This window comes from Podarcis muralis, chromosome 7 (genome assembly GCF_964188315.1).
Source record: "Podarcis muralis chromosome 7, rPodMur119.hap1.1, whole genome shotgun sequence".
In the NCBI taxonomy this organism is placed as follows: Eukaryota; Metazoa; Chordata; class Lepidosauria; order Squamata; family Lacertidae; genus Podarcis; species Podarcis muralis.
Window position 1 is genome coordinate 41306486 of NC_135661.1, and position 15327 is coordinate 41321812.

A 15327-nucleotide genomic window follows, 5' to 3' on the forward strand; every position below is an offset into this window, starting at 1 on the left:
CCTATTCTGGGTGCTAATATCCTCAAGGGAGTGAGTACCTTCTTTTGGTCCAATTAACATCAGATGCAGAGCTGGTGGTGACATCAGAGACAGCCTTTTCTGCAGCTGCTCGTGTACTGTAGAATTGCCTCCCAAGAGAGGTTAGACTGGTTCCCTCTTTGTTATCTTTCCACAGACAGGCTAATACTGCCCTGTTCAGATGATGTTGACAACTGGACCATTATCAGGACAATTGGTATTTTAATGTTGGTTATAAATGTGTTTTATTGTATTTTAACTATTTTTTTAACTGGTAGGTGTTTTTTTAGTTTGTATTTTAAAATGATGATTTTAGAAGGTCATAAGCTCCCTTGAACCCCAACTTGGGAGAAATGCAGGATATAAATATATTAAATAAAATGAATCTGCACATGTACAACAGCTGTCTCTCAAATGTACACATGCCAGCTTAACTGTGGCTTACATTTTCAAACTGGATGGAAGCTGCAGGATACATGTGGATTATAACTAACATCATGTTTACTCAGCTTCAAACACCAGCAGTGGGAGCACACTGAAGATGAAGTAAACAGGGTAATTGTGTGCATAGCCTTAAATAAATAAAAAAGCAGGAACTTGTTTTCCTTTTCCAGAGACACCCAAGTGAAGATAATGGAGAATATAGTCACCAATGCAGAGAAATATTTTGGGAAATTCTGCATTCTGATGGCTGCTTACACACGCAAGACTGCAAAGCTTCGAGACAAGTCAGACCTGCTGGTCAAGCAGCTCATTGACTATGGAAACACAGAGAATCCTGAGCTGCGGACCACTGTGAAAAACTTTGCTGAGGAACTGGCAAAGGTGCAGGATTACAGGCAGGCAGAGGTGAAAAGCTGACCTTGACAACCTAAATCCAGAGCAGTGGGTGTGCATGGAGTAAGAGCAACGGAGTATCCATTCTGTATTAAGATCAGAGAAAAGATTCTTGTAGGACCCTGAAGACTCTTTGCTACAACAGACAAATACAGTCATCCTCTTGAACTAATATTCTGGATGACTTGTTTTATTTTACCTTATGTGACAGAAGAACTGTGTTTTCATCAACTGCATAACTGGCAGGGATCAAACAGGTGCAACCTGTTTATTACAGTTGTTATTATTAATTTATATACCACCCTTCATGTGAATAACACAAGGTGATATACAGCATAAAAATACATAACATAACATAACGAAAACAAATGGAAAAACCCCTAACGGTGCACCATGGTTGTCAATGTAGCAATTCTTAAAATGCGTGTTTCCTTATGCTTGTCCTGCTTTCTCCATTAGGTGGAGAGACTGGAGGTGAAGGTTATTGCACCTCTGAAGATGTATGGGGCGCTCATCAAGCAAACTAGGGTAAGCAAATAATTTATTTTAAAAGACAACCCCACACCAAGTTCACTGTGGAATTGCAATGACTTTCTAAACTAGGACACAAGCTCATGCAGAAGCAGGTGTAGGAACATAGGAAGCTGCTTCTATTAGCTTTGACTGGTAAATGCTGCTGTGAGGTTGCTGCCTGGAGCTAACAGTCATTAACATGTTACACCTTTGTTGAAGCGTCTGCACTGGCTGCCATAAGCTACCAAGCCAGGTTCAAGGTGTCTACTTGTTTACAAAGCTGTAAACAAATTGAGAGATAGCTACTTTAGACAATATCTCATCCCTTACACCCCATGGCACAGAACCACCCCTGGTGGTACCAAGGACTCCTATATTTGCCTTCTGTCCAGCAATAGTAGGGTTTCCAGAGTTGTAGCCTATTTAACATGAAATACATTATCAAATGAGATGAGACAAGCTCCCACAATCAGTTCTTTTGGATGCATACTTAAGACCTTATATTTCCCTAAGCTTTATCTAAATGAAATTTTTAATTATGGTCAACTGAGCATTTTCTGGTGTTGAACTGTTAACTGTATTATTTTTGTTGTATATTTTATACTTCGTTTTGCTTTTTTGAACAATGTTCTGATATTTTATAATGTGAGGGCTTTTAAAAATTTAAAATATACTAATAAAATTGTTGTATTTTGCTACATTAAACAGGCCGAGATTAAGAAATTCAACAAAGCCCGAAACAATGAAATAAAGCAGCTAGAGAAGTTGGAGAAGATCCGACAGAAGTCACCATCCGACCGACAGATGATTGTATCCTTGTCAGCATGTTGCCGCTTCAATCTCTTCCCTACTCCTGCAAAAACAGTCCTGGCTCCCCAGTACTGCAGATTTCCGGCATTCTTAATGCAGCTAGATCAGGAAGGCAAAGTTACAAGCCCTTGCTATGGGTGGCTTTTATTACAGTGAGGTTTCCTTCTGAGCGTTCCACAAAGCAGTGGAATTCAATGAAACCTATTGGAAACAGACATACACAGGGAAAACCGTCTCCTTGAATAAGGAAAAGCAAAATAGATTGTTGCAGGCTCACAATCAGCTCTCTGGAGAGGGAACTGGGGCCCCGATGAGATGAAAATAGTATGAATAATGCTCATATAACAAGCATAGGTTTTGAAAGCACACACACCCTGCACTGCCCGCTTACTTCCTTGTCACAGAGCTGCAAACATGAAATTGGAGATAAAAACACATGACCCCTGGACATACCTTTTAGTAAGGGCATGCAAAAATTTGTTCCTCGAGTCTGTTGCTATGCTAGGCTGCACCCTGGAATTTATTTACTTCACAAAGGTGAGAAAGCCCCCACACATGTGCAGAGGGCCTTTCACCACTGAGTAATCAGTGCCACCATAGAGCATCAACATCTTAGATTCTCCCCAAGCACCTTTTGATTTAGGCTATGTACACACCATACTTTTAAAGCACATTACTTCCCCCAAAGGATCCTGGGAACTGTCATTTGTTACCTTGCTTTGTTGTTGGCATCCATCTGTCTCAAGAGACCATGCAGTGAGGATCTGGGGGTCAAACCGCTGTGCTAACAGCACTGAAGTGACCACACTGATGCAAGCCTGGGCACTGTGTATGGAGGTCTTGGGCTGCCCAGATTACAAGACCCCCCTCTTGGCCTCACTGATGTAGTCCAAAGGAAGGCAAAGCAATACATCTGACACCAGCTTGGCTGCCAGAGTTGCACGAAGGAGACGTACAAGGCGCCATCCAACCATCTTAGAGACTCCGTTCTGGATTTGTGTAAGATTTACTCCTTAGCCTTTTCTTCTTCAGAAGATATCCCACAAGGAAGCAGAGGTTTAGGATCAGAGTTTTCCTTCTTCTAGAAGAGCTACATTCCCAGTTTAACAAGCCCCTTCTTCCCCTCACTTCCATCTACAGCTTGTGCAGAAACTGCCTTCTTGACCACTGGACCCACCACTGGTCTCATCCACTCAATCAGCTGGAGCCTGTCTTTGCATGCAGGAAGAAGTCTGCATGCTCACAGAGGGTTTGAGACCCATTGGCTACCCTCACCTGGTTTAGAAGGCCAGTTAAAGCTGTTTCCTTGGATGTGGCCACTGTCACATGCTGACAGCTTCTAGGAGCCACAGGAGAAAGCTTAGTGCAGGGTGGGAACCAAAGGTGGACAGAAAACCCTAGAAGGAGCATGACGTGTCTCCCACCAGAGGTACAACCCCTCCCCCATCACCGCACACACCCATAATTTGTTAACAAATCTTAAAATTGTAGCTCTATGAGGAACAAACAAGAGTTCCTGGGTTTCTTTGGGGAAAGCTATGTACTTTAAATGTGTTTTAAATGTATGGTGTGTATGCAGCCTTAGATCTTGAGTGCAGGCACACTGCAGCAAACCCAATTCATTAGTCTTCATTATTCCCAGGGGCCCAGATTTGCCACCTAATTCCTTAAGGGTCTGATATTCTAATCTAAATATCCAAATAGCTTCCTAGCATCAGTATGTTTAAAATATCAGAGAGAAATGTGAGTCCTCTTATTTCATGAAACATTCACCCAAAGGGGAAATAAGTCCTGTGTTGGTGAAAGAAGCAAAACACCATAATCCAGGCAGCTCAAAAAAAGATTTCCCTCCTTTTTTTCCTCCTTCCCTTGGTAAAAGATATTTTAATCAGGAACTTCTTCAAAAACTATCCCTTTTCTTCCAAAGGGAGAAGCTCTCAGCAGCAAAATCCTCAGGAAGATTCTCAAGGGGAGGAGAGGAGGCTTGACATTCTCTTAATCCCTGCTGTGCTAAACTCAACTGCTGAGAGAGCAACCATAAAACAAGGGAAAGACAGAAAGATGCCGGAGGCAGCTGTAGAGCAATCTTCCAGGGAGGTAGAAGAGCTCTCTCTCTCCCTCCCTCCCTCCCTCCCTCCCTCCCTCCAAGAGGCACACAGAAGATTGTGTGGGGCAAAATGCTGTTTCTTCCAGGAGACAATCCTGCACATTTGAACTGAAAAGATTAAACTGCATCCTCCTTCCCACCCTATTACCAAATTCTCAAACTTATGGACTCAAGGCCCACAGCCATTTAGCAGAGTCCAGCAGCTTATTGAACATTTGGCAGAATATTTTTATTTATTTTAAGCATTTTATCCCATTATTCGACTTAAAAGGGTCCTATCCCTTTCTCTGATAGAGCTTGATAGAATACAGAGCTGCCAGGCGACAGTTGAGGGTAGAGCCAAATGAGTCTGGTGTCTCAGAAGTGCTGATGGAATAGCCCTGTTTCCCATCTCTCTAATAACAGCTTGATGGAATGGTTGACACCAGAAGAAGGGAAGACCAAAAGGAGCTTGCATGTCCCCCCACCCCTTACCTGACTCATCTTTTCAGTGGTACCAACTACCGGTAGCTGCCATATGTTGAGCTCCGGACCTAGACTCATTTCGCCTATTCTGCCCCTCAGGGAGCTCTTTAGAAGAAACACACCAACTAGGTGTCTCTTGTCAGCAGAGATCTTCTAGAAAATGGGTGTAAACAACCATAATGCCTGATCCCCTGGGTCATGCCAAGAGTGTCACATGTGCAATATAGAGGCAGCATAGTCTGTGCACATCAGAGAGGAAGGAGTATCTTCACTTGATGCACATTACCTGATTTATTTCCTCCTGCCTGTAACCCTGCCAAACTCCTATTCAGTAAAGCTGTCATCTGTGCATGCACTATAAACTGTGCATGCTCAATGGCTGTCTCTCAAACGTACACACTCAGCTTACCTCTAGCTAGCATATGTTTTGAAACTGGATGGAAGCTGGATTGAGGGGGGGGGACACCAAACAGCAATATTCTCAAGAAACTACAGGATGCATACGGATTGTGGCTAATGCTACATATGTTCAGCTTCAAACACTGGAGCCAGAGTAAATTATAATACATGCACAGTAGGTGACATTGATGTCTCACTCCCCACACCCTTTCCTTCCCCTCCTCAATGCCACAGTTTCTGTGATCTACTAATGGATTTGACTGCCCTCTGGTGCTGAAACTGAACATGGGCCTCTCTCACCACAAACCACTACCAAAATCTGTCTGTACAAGAACAAAGAGTTTTGTGGCACATTAAAGATTAAAAACTTAAGCTGGAAGTCTTTAAGGTGCCATAAGACACTGCTGCTTTTGCTGCAACAAGCTAACAGGACTACCACTCCAGAAACCACTTTTGTAACAAATATTATGATGGCTTAAAGAGGGACCAGAGGGTATCCAGGCAAGTCAAGTGTATCCAGCTTATAAAGATTGACGCATGACCGCACACATGCTCATCACCCCAGACCCAGAAGTGGCCCAAACATAGGGGCAGGCCGGGGGCCATGTGGGCTTATGCATGCTCCACTAACACATGGGGGTGGGGCAGGAACGCAAAGCCTGCACAAATGGAGAGTTGCCTGTATGTGAAATTTATCCTCTTCAATAGCCTCTAGCTTGAAATCCTGCTCAGGATCCTGCCTCCTGTTTCCCATATGTCACAAAGTCTTGTCCTTTCTGTCACAAAATGCCTATCTGATGAACAGTCTGGGAATAACTAAGTATGTTGATAAAAACAGTCTGGTTTGTTTTGTTTTTTTTGAAGACTGAAGAAAGTGTCTGCTTGCAGGCTTCCCAATGGGGTATCTGGTTGGTCACTGTGAGAACAAAGTGCTGAACTAGATGAGCCTCTGGCCTGATCCAACAGCCAGACTCTTCTTGTGTTCTTTCAGCAGTGCCTCAGTCAAGAAGGCACCAACAACTCAAACTGGTATTTCTTTGCTCCCCTTTTGATTTTTTCCCCTTGACTCTTATACTCAGTCACAGGTAAGGGATTAGATCACCACTGTGTGTACGTTAACATGCAAGTTGAAGTGAAGGCATAAGTATGAACACTGGCATCCACAGCTACCATTCCCCATTTGCTCTAGAAAAGTTGGCTACAAGTGCAACAGTAAGAGCATTCACACCATCAGTTTAAACACTGGCATTCTGCTGGCACTACTTCTGGGTAAGTTCTTATACTATAGCATTTGCGCTTGACTTCAGTCTGTTCGAGAAGCACACTGGAGCAGAGTTTTACATTTCAGACTTCACATGTATTTGTAAAAAGTTCCATTGATTTCAGAGGGATTAGGGACTGACTCACAGGCAAGATATACGTATATTGTGACTCAGCACAATTCCTGCAGCACCCCCAGCAAAAGCATGGATTTTGATCCAGCTTCATTTGCTCACAACTTATCGTGCACAGCAACAAATGGCAAAAGACAGAGAAATGAATCTCCATCCATATCAAGAAATGCACCCAGCCAGTTCAAAGGACTCAGGCCTAGCCCATACATGAAGCAGAATTACATTGACCAGAAATAACAGAGTGCACGGGACAACTTCAGACTTCACAATGGTAAATCACACTTTTAATCCTCTCCAATAAACAAAAAGCATTGTTGGGTTCTTCCCTGAAAAACTAGCTTTTCCCTGCCCCATACATGTGTGTATTTACATTTCCCCAGTAATCTTTACAAAAGCCTAATAAAGTAGGCACTATATTGTAGATAGGGTGGTAAACATGCTTAAGGGCCCCTAGTGAATTCATGGCTGCTGAAGTAATTTTGAAGGGACATCCTATTTTACATTTTACAGCGGTATCTAGGACATTGTACTAATTCTCATAGGCCAGGACTCGGAAATATTTATGCCACTGCAATCTTAAAATATTGGTGGAGCAGATTTCAGTTGTACTCCAACAGTAAATGAAATGCATTTGAGATGACATGCGCAGATTCTCATGACCCATGCAACACAAATTATTTCCCTATATTTATATTATGCTGCAATCAGTGAGACAGGGCCCTATAATTATGCTCCGCCAAATCCAGCAAAACTCCAAAGCATTCATAGCAGGATATCTTATACACAAAGGTCAAGCTTCTATTCTCCCATAATCAGGGGAGGGAGGTCGCTTAAAAAGAGAGTGAATAACAATTATTTAAGCCCTTGCAAAACTTTGGCAGAATTACCACCTTGCAAATAAATGTACATAAGTGTCCATGGAGAGTGATACATTTATCCTGTCAGGCGTCGCTCATCTGAGTGAATGCCTTCCTGATAAGCAAGAGTGACTCACTGTGCTCTGCTGGTCCAGAAGTCACACACCACTTGTTTACAACTGTATCTTAAATAGCACTTCTTGTCATAAATCTACTTTGCTTAGTTGCATCCAACACTCATCAGGGTTCTAACAGCTCACAGCAAGGCAGTGCTGAGTGGAAGCTGATTTAGCTCATCAGCAACCTACAGCGTCTGTTCTACACAAATACTTTGGGAAAGAGGAGTTGGTGCTACCAAAATCTGTTGGGACTGATCTTACCATGAAGCAACTTGAAGCAGATGCTTCCTGAAACAGATTTCACAGGAGGAGTATGTTCCTCAGGATAAGGCCGAAGGCTTGTTTTCCTTCACTGGGAACAGTTCAGCATTAATCCTTTTTTCTTTCTTTTGGCCTACAAATCAACCTCTCCCTGCAATGCCAAGCTAAGCCCCTTATCTGTTCACTGCCTTCCAGTGTTACCTGCTAGAGGGATCTTTCACAGTGCAATCACACACATTCACACAACTTGCTGCAGCAATGTAAGTTTTGGATTTCCTAAAGCATAACCCAATGAGCATATAAATGAAGAATTAATTTACACCCTTAATAAGTGAATGCCACCCAGGGCTCATGTGGGAGGAAGGCTAGGGTATAAATTTAAATAATAATAATGTGCTCCAAAGTTATTAACAGTGATGGCCATAAGGTTTGCAGAAAGCAACTTTTCCTTGGCAATTCCCACAACAGAACACATGGCCATGATTCCCCGTTTCACTAGCAGGAAGGGCAGATCACACAATACATTTAAAGTATATCCAATGCACATTTAAAGCATTGGCTAAACTGATGGAAGCTGTCAAGACCAACTACAACAAAAGATACAATGAAATTCAGCATCACTGGAACAGCAACACCCTGAGGCCAAAGAATCTGAGGAACTGTAGTTTGTTAAGAGTGCTGGGAATTGTAGCTCGGGGAAAACTATAGTTCACAGGATTGAGGGAAGTCATGTTTGTTGGGTATGCATGAAACGTATGATGTGCATCTGCCTAAAGATCCTCTGTCAGTGAGACAGGTAAAGGTAAAGGGACCCCTGACAGTTAAGTACAGTTGTGGACGACTCTGGGGTTGCGGCGCTCATCTTGCTTTACTGGCCGAGGGAGCCAGCGTTTGTCGGCAGACAGGTCAGGTGACCAGCATGACTAAGCCGCTTCTGGCGAAACCAGAGCAGCGCACAGAAACACCGTTTACCTTCCTGCTGGGAAGGCACTTCAACGTGCTTTCAAACTGCTAGGTTGGCAGGAGCTGGGACCGAGCAATGGGAGCTCACCCTGTCACGGGGATTTGAACCGCTGACCTTCCAATCGGCAAGGCCTAGGCTCAGTGAGATACTCAGGATTAAAAGGTAGGATACTTAAACCACAGCCCCATAGCTTAACATTACGCCCCTGTCTTTGCCTAGGCCGAGTCTCAAGTACATAAAGCCTCTGTTGATGCGAACCGAACTACACAACAGCTTGAAGAGACCATGGATGAGTTTCAGAAGCAAAAGCTAAAAGATATTCAGGTAATAAGGACTTCTTAGTGGGTAATCATAACATGAGGCTTAAGGTTGCAAACCTACGTTCATGTACTTGGGAGGATGCCCAGCGAGATGGGCGGGGTATAAATAATAAATAAATTATTATTATTATTATTATTATTATTATTATTATTATCATCATCATCACCATCATCATCAAACTTAGTGGAAAATTTGCATGTCAGAGATGAACTTTAACTTGTGGATACCACAGTTGCTGAGAGCAATAAAGATGATTATTTGAGGGGAAATGGGTTTTCTTTCAGAAAAGCCCGCCTACCGGTAATTTTTCAACTCCTTTTCTCAAAAGCTCATAGGATTGTGACCACCACCTTTATCGCCCAGGCTGGGAAGAACTATTTATTTCTACTCTGCTAATCAATCAAATTCTGGAATTAATAAGAATGAAACATAATATAGTGATGTGGAATGCAAATTACTCTGGTGTCACAGAAAAGGAGGGAAATCTATGATAACACATATTAATTTAAATGGAAAGTTTAAAACAGGAATAGAGAACCCGTGAACTCCCAACTCCTAGTCAGCATGGTCAATGATTATTATGGGAATTGTTCTCCTGCATCATATGGAGGGCTAAAGGTTTGTCATCCTGGTTTAAAGGTAATGACAATGTTTTGAATATGATTAAATTTTTGATCTGGCAAAATAAGGATTGAAAACACAGAAGTGTGGCATAGCCTCTTTCACTCCCATTTTATAATCTATCTCCAGGGGTTGCCAATAGCAAACCAGAGGTTTGCCCTGGTGCCCACAAAATCCCTGAGATGAACACACACACACATTGCCTCCTTTGATGTAAGGTGACAAGTATGGTTACCCCTTTCCCTCCTTGAACAGTATATAGAGCTGAAGGAGAAAGTTGAAAGAGTGACAGCTCTATGAACTTTTCAAAGCTCAGGTCAGTACCTGAGCAGATGACTAGAAAGCAGAGCAACTAAGAGAGGGTTGGAAGGAAAGGTAAGTGATCTTGGGGATAGGTGGAGGGAGGAGGAAAAATAAGCAGCAAGAGGGGAGAAAGTGGGGTGCCACAGAAATCAGGAAAGAGTGTCAGAGAAAGACAGACAGACAGACAGGGAGAGAGAGAGAAATGGTGCACACATGCATACACAAACATGCATGTTTGTTCCAGTAAAATGGATTCACTTGAAACTGCACACTTTTTTCACACACTTCCCATCAACCAACAAATCACATCTGTCTCCATTGACTAAACCATAAAAATCACAGAACTTATGTTTTCCAGCATTGCTGTGGCACAAAAACATGGATCCTCATAATTATTTAAGGGATCCCATCAAAACCACAATTAAATAACAAGGGTCTTTGCTGTCTATATATGAATTTTGTGATTTGTTAGTGGTTTTGCTGTGTCATCCTATGTAAAAAAACATAAAGATCTATGAGCATCTGTGCCTTAGATAAATGTTTCCATAGCGCTAGCAAACACCCTGTCTGAGAGTTTTACTGTCCATTCTACCAGGAGGGATCCATGTAGAATCATGCAAATTTAAGAGGATCAATTTTAAGCCTGCTTGATCCAACTTTTACCCAGACTCCATGGAAGAGCAAATAAACTTTTCCAAGGAATCTCAGTAATAATCAGATCCAGTAGAATCAATGCATGTGCACACATACGCTTTCTCACTTCCTGTCTCCCTGGGAGTGAGAGGGTGAACCTGGCACTAGGAGAAAATAAGAAACTGGAGTGGGTGGTGCCCACAACACACTCTCAAACTTCCAAATGTGCCCATGGGGTCCAAAAACCTTGGCAACCAAAATGAAGTCTCAGTTATTTTCACAGACAAAAAATTAGTTGGGTGCTAATTACCTTTTCCCTTTGCCAGAAATGAAGTTTTAAATCTTGCCAATGTTCAAGTTACACAAATTGAAAATGAATTGAAAAGCTAAACTGAAAATGGAATATGTATTATTCTCTCAGAGAGTATTAGATCTATTAGATTGTTCCAGTAAGCTTGCAAATAAATGCATGAAATGGATAGAAGCAGTGCTTCTTTTTTTAAAGGTGCTGGTACTCACCATGAGGTTGTTACAGTAAAGGCCACTCTTTTAACATTTGGAGGTAAAACAGTGCCGGTACTGCATACCATTGAGTACCCCCATTAAAAAAAGCACCGGATAGAAGCTCTTACATCTTTTGCCATTTATTTACTCTACCTTCCATACTTCTGAAGTGGTTGCATCAACCCAAAGAATATGACTGCTTCAAGCAAGAATTAGTGTGTATTCCATTGTGATTTTTTTTACTTCCAATTTTCTGTTAAACAACAAGACTCAAACACTTTAAGAGGAGGGGAAAGTGCATTTATAAAATGGCTTACCCCAGCCTGTTCAAACGAAGAGAAAATTGGCACTTTCTGTGGTTGAGGTCTCAAGATTCCTCACCCAGCAAGGTCACTTTGTGGGGGGGGGGGGGCTTCACAAACCAAGTTGGGGGTAATGTCAAGATGTGCTGTCTCCTTTCATTACAGAAGCTCTTCTTGGACTTTGTCACCATTGAGATGACCTTCCATGCAAAAGCCCTAGAGGTCTATTCCAATGCCTTCCAAATCCTTGAAAGTTATGATGCAGAGAAAGATCTGGAGGTAGCTGAATCTGTGAAATAATACAAAAATGAAATTCACTCATTACAGAGTAAATTAAAAATTGCTAGCTATCTTTTGATTTAGAAAACACAAATCTAGGAGGGCCAATCTAGGAGGCCATAGGCCCTGCTCCCTCTGAAGAGCACCTGAGGCCTCTCCAAACCTGCTAGGCCTCTCTGAGAGGGCCAAGAAGGCCTCACCCCTCTCCCTCCCCACCACTATGAATATGCTCAGTGTCATAAGGAAGCAGAAGAAGCCTAGTTTTCACTGAGGGAAATAAATAAATAAACAAACCTGTACCTGGCCTATATATACCTCTTCAGACTGCAGTTTGGGGTTTTGTGACTGAAAGTTCGTTCCTCAAGCTTTGGCAAACAGAAAGCTAAAATGTTACAGAAAGTTTGCACACACATGCCGTACTTATAAGCACATTAAAAGCACATTCCCACAAGTGATAGAATTCTAGGAACTGTCAATTGTTAGGGATTCTGGGACTTGTATGTTGGGACTTGTAGCTCTGTGAGGAGTAAACTACAATTCCCATGATCCTTTGCTTTGTGTGCAGGGGGGTGCTTTGCAAAGGTACAGTCATAGTGTGTAAGCAGCCTATGTCAAGATTTAAAAACAAAATAAATTGCATGTATGCCTGGAGTATTCAGACATGGGAGCCCCATCAGCACTCATTTTGCGCACAGGATTAGCCCCTCAGTGGCAAGTAGGCCACAGCACCTAGGACTTGAGTGACAGCCATCTTGTTACTGACACGTTGCAGCAGCATTCACTAGCCTGTTGCCCTCCAGATGTTTTGGTCCCATCAACCGAAGCCCACATGGCAGGTGAGAATTATAGTTCAAAACAGTGTACCTGGTTGGTGAAAGCTGCATTACACTTGTTCTCCTTACCAGAAAGTCAAAACAGACAGGCTCCAAGCAGCTTACTGTGACCAGATATCACCTTGGTTACCCAGTCACACCATTGTACTTTAATTAGTCAGTGTATTGGCAGAGGCCAGATCACTAATGCCTATTGATCATTGTAGCACCTTTGTTATATCACACATGCATCATTTTCAGGTCTCCAGGTAGGGATTGCTAACAAAATTTGGCTGTGTGATAATTGCCCTAAATAGGATTTCTTGCCTTGCTAGGATTTCAGAGCAAAAATACACATCGCTTCAGGAACCTTCCATGAGGCGAGACCAGACACTACTACTACAACAAGCCAATCTGCTGCCCTCCCATGGTCCACACAGGTGAGAAAGCAGAGTTATTACTGTAGTAATTGAGCTTTGATTAAAAAACCAGTTACTTTGCTGAGTAAACATGGTTAAGATTGCACGGGAAGTGAAAAATTGAACTCACCAGTCCTTGTACAGCACTCTGTCCACTATAACACACTGGTGGTAAACTACTTCAGACTGCTGGTACTCATATGACTCCGCATTCCCTGTATTACTAGTAATTTGCAGAAGGAAGTCCTGAAGCTTGGTCTATGGTATTCTACAGTCTACAATCTGTAGTAGTCTACTAAGGAAATGGCATACATGCAACCATCACTTGGCACTATAGTCCAGGGGTGGCTAACCACCAGCCTGGGGGATTATATCCAGACCCTGAAGCAGTTTTTTTTTTGTCCCCACCCCACAAGACTACATGAGTCTGGTGCAGCTAAAATAATTTATTCTAAAAGTAGGCGACAGTGGAGTGGGCAGAGAGGTTTAAAGCTTTACTACCAGCCCAGTCCTCTGACATGGGTCACATCCACACCATGTAAAAATCACCTATCGGCTCCTTAACAAGGACACAAGGGACCCTAGGCATGCCTCTGTTTGCAACATAATCATCCTTAGACTGGCTGGAAGGATAACCATTGTCACACCTTTCCATTTCCAGAGCATCCGAAGCACTCTTCAGAAGCTGGAGCTAGTGGAGAGTGATAAGGAATCTGAAGGGGACCAGCTGCAAGATTTAAGGGATGCTGAATACACCCAGATTCAGTGGGTAACCAGCAGAACCACATGAGACCAACTGTCTTGATTAATGAAGCTGTGCTGGATTTATTTATCTACTCCCTGGTTATGCTTTACATTTTCATGCAGGTTTCCTCTAGATCAGAAGTGGACACTGAGTCCAACAGCATCTGCCAGGTACTGCAAGCTCCCATCAGCCCCAACCATCACAGCCAATGATCAGGGATGATGTGAGCTGCAGTTTGGCAATATGCCTAATTCACTATGCTGATTACCCAGATCAACACCTACCACTCCTTCTTCAAACTTGAGATTTAAAATAAAATAGAACATTAACTTTCAATCTCTAATTCAATTTTTAAATGGCTTGGGCAGAAGATGGGAGCATAGTGCAATCCCACTTGCAAAGTTTCCTGTTCATTCAGGAGGACTAGAAGCTTACGATTATCACAAACCCACATATCATTTGTTCATCAGATGTACATAGACAGCTCAGCAGAAAAGTACATTTGCAGTTCAGGTGTCGTTATCAGGAGTGGCCACCCCATACTGCATTGCCCCTGAGGTACAGCCCATTTCTTATTTGAATTTTTGCCACCTCAAATCACTGGGCTATTTCAAAGCAAATAATTAGGTTTAAACTCTCTCGTCCACAAGTTTATTTTCCATATGATAGCGACCATCACAACATCCTGCAACAGTGAATTCCATAGTTTAATTGGTAGCTGTGCACGTTCCATTTCCAATCAGTTTCCCTGACCTTGCCTTTCCCAGTTTTTAGTGTTTTGAAAAAAAATATGATAATTTATCCTTTTTCGCTCTCCCCGTGGTCTGTAATTCACACTTGATGACATACTTTATCTGAGCAAAATAAAATGTGCCACATTGGATTGTGATTTAGTGATTTGTCAGAATTCTGAGGCCAGTGTCTCAGATGAGCCATTAAGTGTCATTGAGTGGGTGGAAGATGCTGATGATTGCCTGTTATTGGGCACATTGTTAAGATGTTTTAGTAGAAGAGCTATATATTTTCAGTGCAAGTAAGAGAGAGTTCAGATAGAATAAAGAGTACTGTTGTTTTCTCTCTTTTTGTGGTAACTTGTTTTACTTCTGAACCTTCTTTTTGAATAAAGAAAAAGTTAAGAAGGGCCAAACTAGATATGGTAAGTGTGTTAGCATAGAACACACCAGGGTTTTGTTGTTTCAATAAAGGGGAAAAATTCTATCAGGACCACAATACAGCATTCAAAAAGAGGTTTCTAGTGAGATATGACCCCTCCAGACCTATTTGCTTGCACAAAGCTTAAGCAAACATTAGACCATATCCAATCTTTATTGAGCATCCATTCTGATTTGTTTGTGGGGCTGTTAAATGACCATGAGCATTCATCCTGAATTACTTGTGGGGTGTTTACATGTCTTCGTGTTAATCATTCCTTCATCCCACACTTTTCAATGCATTTCCCTAAGACTTTCCAAACTGCAAAAAGTCCTCCCCACCCCAAAGTGGATTTATGGTGCTAGGGCAGCAGATCAATTTAACCCACTTTAAATGCACAAACCTACAGTTCTGGTTTACAGTTGAATTGCTCCTGCAAAATGCTGACAAGCCCGGAGGTGCACTAAATCACATGGCCAAATTCAAAGACAA

At 42.3% G+C, this 15327-nt stretch overlaps 1 protein-coding gene across 1 annotated transcript; it reads left to right on the plus strand.

The window, feature by feature from the left end:
• The first annotated feature begins 641 nt into the window (after positions 1–641).
• CIBAR2 (CBY1 interacting BAR domain containing 2) lies at positions 642–14723 on the plus strand. Its single transcript, XM_028740052.2, has 8 exons — positions 642–867; positions 1315–1383; positions 2077–2178; positions 6229–6234; positions 8964–9068; positions 11594–11707; positions 12855–12959; positions 13600–14723. Exons 1-8 carry the CDS (start codon positions 652–654, stop codon positions 13726–13728), a joined length of 846 nt encoding a protein of 281 aa, XP_028595885.2. The 5' UTR covers positions 642–651; the 3' UTR covers positions 13729–14723.
• The last annotated feature ends 604 nt before the right edge of the window (positions 14724–15327 follow it).